The sequence below is a fragment of the Physeter macrocephalus genome, chromosome 4, assembly GCF_002837175.3.
Source record: "Physeter macrocephalus isolate SW-GA chromosome 4, ASM283717v5, whole genome shotgun sequence".
NCBI classification, from domain to species: Eukaryota; Metazoa; Chordata; class Mammalia; order Artiodactyla; family Physeteridae; genus Physeter; species Physeter macrocephalus.
The window spans coordinates 81,802,806-81,814,432 of NC_041217.1; the positions used below are offsets into that span (position 1 = coordinate 81,802,806).

General features: G+C 44.9%; 1 protein-coding gene across 1 annotated transcript in view; it reads left to right on the forward strand.

The window, feature by feature from the left end:
- Positions 1–6,265: 6,265 nt before the first annotated feature.
- CASQ2 (calsequestrin 2) overlaps positions 6,266–11,627 on the forward strand; it is a 64,696-nt gene continuing 59,334 nt past the window's right edge. The window contains exon 1 of the mRNA XM_007101665.2: positions 6,266–6,719. Within this exon, the coding sequence (XP_007101727.1) occupies positions 6,486–6,719 (234 nt within the window). The 5' untranslated portion in view covers positions 6,266–6,485. The remainder of the gene's footprint in view (positions 6,720–11,627) is intronic.

Genomic DNA, 11,627 nt, shown 5'->3' on the forward strand with positions numbered 1-11,627 from the left:
AGAAAGAAAAATCTTCGATCTTTGTTTACAGATGACATAACTACCTATGTAGAAAATCCAGTGGAATCTCCAAAAATCTTCTAGAATAAGTGCATTTAGCAAGTTTACAGGATACAAGATCAACATATAACAATCAGTTGTCTCTCTATACACTAGTACCAAACAAATGGAAATCAAAAATTTAAAAACCTTTTATTTTAATACCATCAAAAATATGAAATAGTATCAGATAAATCTGACAAAAGGTATTATGAGACATGGATACTGAAAACTACAAAAAACTGCCAGAAGAAATAAAAAAAGACATAAGTCTATGGAGAGATATACCTTTTGATGTTTGAGGAAGCTCAATATTATAAAGATGTCAATTCTCCCCAAATTGGTTTACATATTAAACACGATCAAAATCTCAATGGACTTTTTTTTTTTAACTTGATGACCTGATTCTGAAGTTCACATGGAAATGTGAGGACATGGACATCTTGGGGAGTGGATCGAGGGGGCAGTATTCCGCCCGTCACAATCTCCATTTGGACATTTGACGTAACCTCTATATCCAGATGATTTTTGGTTTTGGTTTTGGTTTTCTGTTCTTTTACTGCTTTCCCTGAGAAGTCTATATTTCCTTCTAGTTCCAGGACAAATAAACCTTAAGCTTTCCTTTTATCTGCTCTCATGTACATTTTTTTCTGAACTAAATTTCTCATTTTCTTTCTTTCTTCTCTTTTTTTCCAATTGTTCCTCTTTTCTCTCTTGTAAAAAAAAAAAAGCTGGTTTCTTTTTATTTTCTTGTCCTTTAAATATTCTCTAAGTTTTTCTATTTTTGTTTTTCCCTGAAGGAGACAGAGAAGGGTCCCCCCCCTTATGCAGAATAGCCTGGGGTCATGACAAGCCAGACAGAACAGGGTCCAAATCCAGTCTCTGCTACTTATCAGCTGTATTAATTTGGTAGAGTACTTGATCTTGAATCCCAGTCTCCTCATCTGTGAAATGGAAGGAATAATACTTAGCCTGATAGAATTTTAAATGAGATGATGTATAAAATGTAATGAGCCCAATGACCAGCTCATAGCAAGCACTGAAAACATTAGTTCCCTTCTTGCTTTTCCTCTTATACACACAGAAAGCACAGGAGGTGACTCAGTACAGGGCTGAAACCCAGAACATGTCCACAAATGAGCAGTCTCACATTGTGGGCAACCATTTATTGTTCTGAAGCAATTTCTGGCTTGTCCAAGGGACTTCATGAGCCCCCTGTGAGAGGCATCTAGCTGTGGTTGCAAGTGGTAGAGAAAACAGAAACAAAGCACAAAGTCTACCTTCTGGGTTCAAACCCCAGCTCTGCTATTACTAGCCACGTGACCCTGTGCAAGTTAGTTAACCTCTCTGTACCTCTGCTTACCCATCTGGGAATACTAAAACTATCAACCTCCTGGGTTTTTAAGAAGAATAAGTTAAATTTTGTAAAGTACTTAAAATAAGACCTGGTACAAAGTTAGTGCTTCACATTTATTTAACAAATGTTTAATGAGAACTACTATTGGCAAGGCCAGTTTCAAGGAATACTTTGAACAGATGCTGTCCCGGCTCCTATAAGGCTCAGTCTAGCTGGGGAAGAAAGAATCCCCAACGGGAGGGATGTTCCCAAGGAGAACTATGGTTGGTACCTAAGGGAAGCGAATGTCAGCTCCTGGTCTACCCTGAGGGCCTCCCTGAGGAAGCGACATTCGTTAAGATCTGGACGGTTATACAACCTAGCTCTTTTTGAACCTAGCATTGATCTTTCTCTGCTCGGTTCTATTTAGGAGTTTTCTGGTGCTGGGGACCAGGGAAGGCTCCTGGGGCTGCCTGATATTCAGAGTCAAGAGGAAAAGGAAGGCCTTGGGGTTGCTGACAGGACTGTTCTGATTTGACCAGAGGAAGCCTCGAGCACCCGGCTGTAGACCCAGGCATTTCTGTGACTTTCTCTTCCAGGCCAGCATGCTGACTCCCTCCGGCCCGTGACGCAGCAGAATGGGAGGAATGGGCTCAAAGAAAGAAAGATGCCATGCTCCGCTTTGTCCACTGGGTGGAGTATTTTAGCCAAAGAAGGGGCTTTTGGAGGCACTGAAGTCCTAGACCTCTGCCTTGGAGGAGAGGCAAGCTTGGACTTGTGAGAGTCATGCCCATCAAACCCTCTTCCGCAGGTAACAGTCAACGAACTTCCTCAAACCTGTGGCCTGTGCCAGGGTCTCTCCTGGGAAAGAAAATATTCTACGGGCAGAACAAATTCTAGAAGTTTAGAGCCAGAAAGCGGCCATGGGAGACCAGTGAGTCTGACCCTCTTTTCCACAAATTAGAAATGTGAGGGCCGAGAGGTGAGGAAACTCACCAAGGTCACACAGCTGGGTTGAGCTGTGTCAGACCAGCCCAGGATCCAGGGGTCCTGACTTCCGGGTCACAGCTCTCTCTGAGCTGCCTCCGAGTCGTTCAGATAGGTTCCCTACCCTGTGGACCCACCCATGTAGGTGTGAGCCCATATGTCTTATGAACAGACAAAAAAAGTCTGAGAGAGAAAACTGATGCTTCCGTCGGAGGAAGGAGGAGGTGGATGCAATGCCTCCTAGTGATGGAATCCCTGTAGGTCTCAGTGCGGAGGCACCTACCTCTTCTCCCTGGAAGAAGCTTGCTCTCTGCCCTCACCCCTGCCCTCCCTGCTGCTCCTAGGTTCCCTCCTTGAAGACGCTTTCCTTCACCCCCGGTCCAAAAGGGCCACCTCCCACCCACTGTTGCAGGCTCTCCCTTGTCCTTCTCAACTGCTCTTTGGAGCACGTGCCTCTATTTGAAGTCCTATTTTACACGGGTGCACACACATATACCCCTTAAGTACATTGATTATTTATTGCTCATCTCCCCGCTCAGATGTAAACTCAGTGAGTTCAGATGAATAATGTGTCCAACCCCAGTACCCAGTAGAGTGTCTGGTACATAGAAGGTGCCCCGTAAAAGTGTATTTAATTAACAAATAAATGAAAGATCATGGCTTCAAATCCTGATTCATCTGTAAAACGAGTTATTGTGAAGATCCAGTTAAATAATATATGCAAAATGGTCCCTGCCACCTGTCAAGGGTAAACAAATGAGAGGGGGAGGTTAGAATATGGGATTCTAGGGAGTGGCCACTTGGAGTGAGGGACTGGAAATTGTTAGCAAAAACAAGGGGCCTATGTCATATATTGTGACAATAGTTAACGTACATTTATATTGATTTGTTTCTTTTGTTTTATCCTTTCTTGTTTAAAAACAAAGACAAAAAATACCTGCTAATGGCACATAAAGATACATGTACAATTCAGCACGGTCGCATAAACTAGGCATGTGTAGGTGACACCCTGACCTGGGTAGCTGCTAAAACTGGAATGAAAAGCTGATTTGCTAGATGCCAACTTGACTCAGACATGTCAGAAGCATCCCTTGTTTACAAAATAAATACATTAAGGTTGGTGAGCAAGAAGGCAAAGGAAAAACAAAAACAATAAAAAGCAGTCAGAAAAAAATGTCTGGGACATAAAAAGTCGATCATGCAAACCTAACCTTACTAAGAGGGGGCACGCATTTCAGCCCCCGTGTCTCGGTGTGGGTGGACAGTGCAAAACCTGATCACCACAACACGTGTGAGTGGCCAGGCCATCCTCAGGGCTGGGCTTGGAGGCCCCAAACTGAGCCAGGATTTAGGGACAGGAACTTTCCACACTGGAGCTTTTTTTCTGTTAATACACAGTTGGTCATAAGCCAGACTTGAGGGCTAAACTGAATTTTTAAAAATTATCCCTTTACCCTGGTACTTTTCATCAGTTGCAAGTCAGTGGGAAATTCAAAGACTCTGACTTTAAACATCTCTCAGTTTTTTGGTAACATTTTAAAAAAGCATATATTAAGAGAAGTGGAGCAAATTCTAAATAAAGGTAAGCCAATGAGATTGAGACAACTGGGAACAGTTTTGGGAAGCTGACCTTGAAAAGACAAGACATACATTGTTTCACTCAAAAATCATTTTCCCCTTAAATTTTCTAAAGAAAGCAGAGATCTCGCATGCTTACAAGTGACCTGAAAAGCTAACCACATCTAAGAATGGCTATTCTTGGCTCTATCTTTAAAAGCCTAGAGAACTCACCATCAGAAAGAACTGAATGCTGTCATGGGTTTCAGCGAGGGGTTCCCCAAGGTCCTGGCTTCCTGGACATGAACCTGTCCTGAAGACAACTCCCGTCAGCCTGGCTGCCAGCATCAGGACCTCTGGCCGCAGTAGAGGGGCTTGCTTTCACTCATGTAGGTCACTGAACTTCTTTTTTCCTTCTGTTCCCTGCAAAATTTGTATGGGACAGAGTCCTTGCTATTTACAAAGCTGATTTTCCAACCAGAAGAAGACAAAAATTTGGCCTAAATCATGAGAGCCATTAGACTACTCTAAAGAGTGGAAGGACACAGGTGGACTGTTGTTTGACCAAAAAAGATGCAGCCACTTAAGAAAAGACGTTTCGGGGCTTCCCTGGTGGCACAGTGGTTGAGAGTCCTCCTGTCGATGCAGGGGACACGGGTTCGTGCCCCGGTCCGGGAAGATCCCACATGCCGCGGAGCGGCTGGGCCCGTGAGTCATGGCCGTTGAGCCTGCGCGTCCGGAGGCTGTGCTCCGCAACGGGAGGCCACAACAGTGAGAGGCCCACGTACCGCAAAAAAAAAAAAAGAAAAGACGTGTCTGTGGGGGAATTGCCCCATCAGAGTGAAAGCACCCAGGAGCACCAGGCTCCAAGGCAGAGCTGAACCCTCACTCAAGCAGTTGATAATGCGATCTCTGACAGGGTGCTGAGCTCCCTGAAGCTCAGTTAGCTCCCCTGTGCAATGAGCCCTAATCACGTGTGCCCCAGTTGCCTGCTGGATTCAAGAAGGCAGAGAGAAAAGGGTTCACAAACCATTACTATTAGAAACTGAGAAGTAATTATTATAATAACCTACGTTCCACCATCTCCAGGAAGAATGAAGTAACTATAATAGCTGCTGTGTTTGGGTAACTGCTTTGTACCATGCCTTTCCATCTCTGTGTTCCAAGCCTTACAATACAGTCGTAATTATCCCCATTTTACATGGTGGGCGTGGCGGTGGGGGCGGGAGATTGAGAATCAGAGAGGGTGAGTGACCCGTCAAAGTCTATTCAGCCATTAAGAGGAAGAGCACGGATTTGGACTCGGATCTGTCCAGCTCCTGGACTCTCTACAGCAGTCTGTCTCTAATGAAGAGGAAAAGGGCAAAAATGATACATTGGGGGTTAATGTTAAAAAAGAAAGATGACGGGGATGATAGCGAAAAGCGTTAAGAGGACTTCTGAGGGAGACCGTTGAACTTTTATTTTATTTATTTATTTATTTTTGCGGTACGCGGGCCTCTCACTGCTGTGGCCTCTCCCGTTGCAGAGCACAGGCTCCGGACGCGCAGGCTCAGCGGCCATGGCTCACGGGCCCAGCCACTCCACGGCATTTGGGATCTTCCCGGACCGGGGCACGAACCCGTGTCCCCCGCATCGGCAGGCGGACTCCCAACCACTGCGCCACCAGGGAAGCCCAATTTTATTTAATTTTGTAATGGGGCAGGACCTCCTGGCGCCAGCAGCGTTCAGCTGTGAGCAGGGGCCGAAGGAGAGGAACTGCGACCCCGGGTGGGCTGGGCTCCTGGAGCGCTTTCCGTGGAGAAAGGGCGACCCTACATCCCTCGCCCAGTGACCGGCAGAGCCACGGGGACACAGCGCAATGGCCAGCCAGGGAAAAGGCAGGTGCAGAACGTCAAGTCCACCTGGGGGTCCGGCTGGTCCCCAGGTCAGCAGTGAGTAGGTAGGGGATGAGCAGCCTGCCAGGAAGGGACAGACTGAAATAGTTCCCTGGGGTAATAGACCGATTCAATAGCGTCTGAGTGGCCCTGTGCACATCCAAGTGCCACATCTCTCTCCTCTCCTTTTCTCCTCCTCCCTCTGAGTGAATTTCTCTCCTCTGACCTTCCCACCCTCCTTATTTCATGTGCACACGTTCCCCCGTCTCCCTCCCACCTCCTCCACCGGCCTGACAAACTGTATCAGCGAATCCCTCAACAGTGCCATATCTAACTTTTTAATTCATTGCATGATTTATTTTTAGCCTGAAACAACTGCATCCTAAAAATGGAGTTCCTGATGAGACAGGGGCTGGGCAGAGCTATGCGAGGTATCTGGGGCTGGGCCGCCTCGCCTGGCTCTGGTTCTACACATGCATGTGTGTGAGCTTCTGCACGCTTCGTCCCAAGCCTACGATTACAGTTAGCAGCCGGGGAAGGTGCAGAGGGGGTTCTCGGGCCCAGGAAGGGCCAAGGAGAGAGACGAGATCGGCCTCTCTGCTCCCCACTGCTCCCAGCAAGTCCTCTGAGGCACCAGCCTCTTTCCTACACACGGTGTTTCTGGGAAAGAAAAACAAAATTTCGCCCAGATGAAGAGAACCCACCTGTTTGTGGTGGCGGTCTACCTGCTGTCCTCCTGCAGGGCAGAGGAGGGGCTGAACTTCCCCACCTATGACGGCAAGGACCGCGTGGTCAGTCTAACCGAGAAGAACTTCAAGCAGGTTTTGAAGAAATACGACTTGCTCTGCCTCTACTACCATGAGCCCGTGTCTTCAGATAAAGTCGCGCAGAAACAGTTCCAACTGAAAGAAATCGTGCTGGAGGTGAGTGGGGGGGCCCCCAGATCACGTGGTCCAAGGGAGCAGGAGCTGGCCAGTGGTCGGCATGTGAGGACCTGAGGGCGCTGAGAATTATATCCTGAAGTCTTGCCCCAGTTCAGTCTCAGGCAAATCTGAAGATATTCTTGTTGCAAAGCTGGGATGTGTGAAAAACAGGGGTGGGTCCAGACTCTTAAGACGGGACAATTGAATGTGCTGCATGGTGCATAATAGTCTGTAAAGATGTAAAGTCTGTTATCTGATGGTCCTCTTGATTTCTCAAGGGCAATAGTTCCAGCTACTCTTTTTCTCAGAGAATGTTAAAGCTATTGTTAAAAAGCCTGACTGCAATGAAATGCAGGGTTATTTGCAGGTTTCATTCGGCGTGCTAATTTCCTACTCTTTGTTCCGTTAAGTCTCCCCATGATCCTGATGAAGCAGGAGTCATTTGACCTTGCCTGTCCTCGTGGGTCAGATGGGGAATATCACTAAGCAATGAGCCTCTCTTGTGACTCGGTTTTAGTCAATATCGCACAGTGTAGATGTAGGAAGATTTTAACTGCGCGTTCATTAATGGGAATATTTCTTTTTCTCAGAAAGTTCTTGGTGTGAGTTCAGGGAAGATGCTGAAGTCAGTTCTTATTTCATCTGCATTACATGGCCTGTCGGTAAACCTGGTGCTGGGACCCGTTCTCTAATCCTGAGTGAGTGCCCCAGGAACTCCTCCCACAGTTCCTCCTGGACAGTTTCAGATCTCTTACACTCAGGAACACCTGTGAGTGCCAAGAATTCTAATAGGCACCAAGATCCCTTATCAGTCCCCAGGTCCGGCTCAGCCCAGGCACAAATCTGTGAAAAGGACTACTGGAGAGCTACAGCGGTTTATTAACCGGCACAGCCAGAAAGCTCAGCTCAATCTTTTTTCCCAGTGTTATTGAGACATAACTGACATACTTTATAATCAAAGACTCTGATGAACAGAATTACCATGTAAAACCCATTTTAATTCTCAAGAAAAATTGGCTGTAATAAAATCCAGGAAAACCACCCCAAACACATCAAAATATCTTTGATAATTAAAAAAGTATTGCAGAATCCTCTGTCTCCCGATCATCATACACATAACTATTTTCAGAGGATTTATATATGGCAGTGTGTTCATTACAGAGAGCTCTGGTGGACATAAAACCTCTGTGGGTTACAAGTGAGGAAAAAGCAGGGACCGTTATTAGGTCTTTGTACTATATATACAGGAAAATTACAGGCTGGAAAAAACCAGGACATACAGCACGGCTGCTGCTCAGCCCATGAAATCCTCACTCACATGATTATCTCCATCTCAAACTGCCCTGCTCAATTATAGAGACATATTTATGAAAAGTTAATTGAAGGTGTAAGGATTCTACCATATATGCTCATCACTGTCCACTTAGCCTAGAACTCAGAAAGAATGCCAGTGCAAGCAATGACCCCATTTCTGATTCCCTGTTATATTAACACACATGCACGCACACACACACACACACACTCCCACACACACAAACTCCCCCAAGAATCTGTCTCCCCCAAAGATGAATTCTGTACTTCCAAGGAAAATCCTGAGAAGGAGCTTTGCCCTGGACTCACCATACTTCCAGCCACCTTTGATCCAAAAGTGCCCGGCAGAGACTGACAAGGGGGAAGTTCAGCACAGGAGGTAGTCTGATGCCCCACAGACTCCTAAATCACTAAGGGAAAGAGATCACAGAACTTGGAGTCAGGAGTTCCTGATTTATATTCTGGCTTTGCCTCTACTGGACACATGACATAGGGCAGGTTACTTAATTTCTCTGAGCCTCATTTTCTTATCTATAAATCTGAAAAAAATAATAACTATCATACAGGCTTATGAGATGATTAAATAATAATAATCAACATTTATTGAATGCTTCCTGTGTGCAGGGATTGTATGTGGTAGCTGGTTTGATCTTTACAGTACTTCTCTGATGTAGATACAGTTAGTATCCCCCTTTTACAGATGGGGAAACTGAGGCACAGAGAGGCTAAGTTGCCCAAGATCACTCTACTTGTGCAGGTGAAGGCACTTTTAGCCCCTATACTGCGTTACTGCTGGAATCAAATGAGACAATGTACAAGGAGTTGGTGGATACCCTGTTCAGTATTATTTCAAGAGTCTTCCTTAAATAGAGTACCTCAGCCTGTGAGCCTGGGCCTGATGATGCCAGCTGTATCATCTGTATCAGCTGAGAGGCACAGAGCCCCAGAGGCACTGCTCATGCAAATGTCCAAACCCTGGGGGAGGTATAGGGCTCCCTCCTTCCGGGTCGGGGAGGGGAGGGGTGGGTCTTTGTTGAGATACCTGTCAGGTGCAGGCTGTTCCTCAGAATCCAGGACAAAACTGGTTCCAGGAATCCCATGGCTGATAAGACAGGGTAGATGTGAAGCTCTAAGTTTTCTTTGTGGTCAGAAAAGCCTATTTTGTCCTCTTAATTCCCTGGACTCCAAACCTACACTAAGGAAAATATCCTGCCCATCCCAGAGCTGTGTCTGTTTGGGATAGAAGGAAGGGAGGAGACAGTGAAATCTCAGCCCTGGGCAGACAGCACAGGAAAGGGCGGGCTCCTTCCCTCCCAATAGTTTGGGAAGGTGGCTTTCTTTCTTCTTTTTGTTTTTTTGAATTTTATTTTATTTACTTTTTATACAGCTGGTTCTTATTAGTTATCTATTTTATACATATTAGTGTATATCTGTCAATCCCAATCTCCCAATTCATCCCCCCCGCCCTGGGGAAGGTGTCTGTCCATGTTTTTTATCATAACTCACTATGACCTAATGCGTACAGACACATACACAGGTGAAACAAAAGTTGCATAGGACAACACATTATTATTTGGGGAATACTTGGATTTAAAATACTTTTGTCTTCTATTTTATTGTTATTTTCTATTCTACTATTGTATTTCATTAAAAAAATACTAATCCCAACCTATTAAATTGATTTCCCTCTCCGGTGATGAGTTGCCATCCTCAGGTTGAAAACCCTGGGGAATTTCTAAGGGTTAGAAGGTTAGGAATTAGAAGTTCATAATTCGTCACATAAAGGCCATCCCATTCTGATAAAAAAAATCCAAAGGTACTACGGTCAATGTTTTGTCTGCTGCTGTAAGGACTGACGTTGAAACACCCAGAAACAGCCCCATCCACAGGGTAAGGAGGTCACTGCCTGACCTGGGGCCTTGAAATGCAGATCATTTAGTCATACACCTGTCACTTACTCTAGGTTGGGCCTCGGGGTGCACGCCGTGGATACCGGGAACGTGAGGCACTCAGGTGGCTCATAGCCTGATGTGGAAATTACAGTGCAATACAAATGAAAAGCCACAGTGCAACGGGGTCACTGTAATAGTAGGGCAACATAAGGCCCTCTGGGAGTGCAGAGGAAAGAGGAAGCACTCCGCCCTCTGGGAGAGATGTGGAAGGCATGAAAAGGAAGAATTGATTTGTGAAAATGAGTAGAATTTACCAGACAAATAAGCGAGGGTCGGGGAGGGAACCGCAAGAGCTAAGGTTCTGATAGCTCCCAAATCTTTTTCCATCCCACTAGCTTTTTCCTAAAATTTGGCCACAAGGACCTTGTTCCTTTAGGTAAAATTTTTATCCCTACTTAGTCAAGCCCCTCTGGGGGAAGCGGTCTTTTAAGACATTGCTATCCAATTACACTTCCATCTGATCAAGTTTGAGTTTTGTGTTGAGAGCAGGGTTTGATAAGGGGAAGAGGAGAAAGGGAAGAATATGAAGCCATTAAAAGCTTAGGCAGAAAAAGGGCAAGTCAAATGGCACCAGGAGGCATCACACTCAAACTTTGCTTTGCGTTTGGTTGGGGTCTAATTCTGGGGGACCCCAGTGTCGGTGCATTGTACGTAGCTCTATACAGATGTTCTGTAAATGCGTGTTGAATGAATGAGTGAAGTGTTAGAGCTCAAAAGAACCTTGTGAACCATCTAGATTTTTCTGAACCTCTCATGTCATACATAACGGCCTTGCAGTGTTGTGATCCTGATTCTTGGTTGGGCATTTCATCCACAAAGTAACAACACACTCGTGTAGGAATATGTTAGACTATGTGGAAAAGACAAAGCAGGCAATAAGAACTGCCACCCAGAACTAAACATGGTTAATGTTCTGTTAGAGCTCTTTCCAGTATTTTTTTCTGTGCATAAAATCACATTTTCCAGTTAGGTTTATATAATTTTTATAGTTTTGTTTCCTGATTATTTCGTTTCAGTATATTGTGAGTGTTCCTATGTCACTAAATAGCTTTAAATTCTTGACAAACATAATGTTAGTGCTGGCATAGTATTCCATTGTATGATCATACATATTTTTAAGATAATTTCTGTTTTTTTCTTTTAATTTTAAAAAAATTTTTTATTGGAGTATAGTTGATTTACAATGTTTTGTTAGTTTCAGGTGTACAGCATAGTGAATCAGTTATACATATACATATATTCACTCTTTTTTAGATTCTTTTCCCATATAGGCCATTACAGAATTTCTCTCTTTTTGGATACTGACACAATTTTCAGGGTTTTAAAAACCTTATAGTGAATCAGTTATACATATACATATATTCACTCTTTTTTAGATTCTTTTCCCATATAGGCCATTACAGAATTTCTCTCTTTTTGGATACTGACACAATTTTCAGGGTTTTAAAAACCTTTGTCTATTTATATTTTTATTGTTTTTTTTTTTTTGTTTGTTTGTTTTTTTTTTTTTGCGGTACGCGGGCCTCTTACTGTTTTGGCCTCTCCCGTTGCGGTGCACAGGCTCCGGTCGCGCAGGCTCTGCGGCCATGGCTCACGGGCCCTGTCGCTCCGCGGCATGCGGGATCCTCCCAGACCGGGGCGCGAA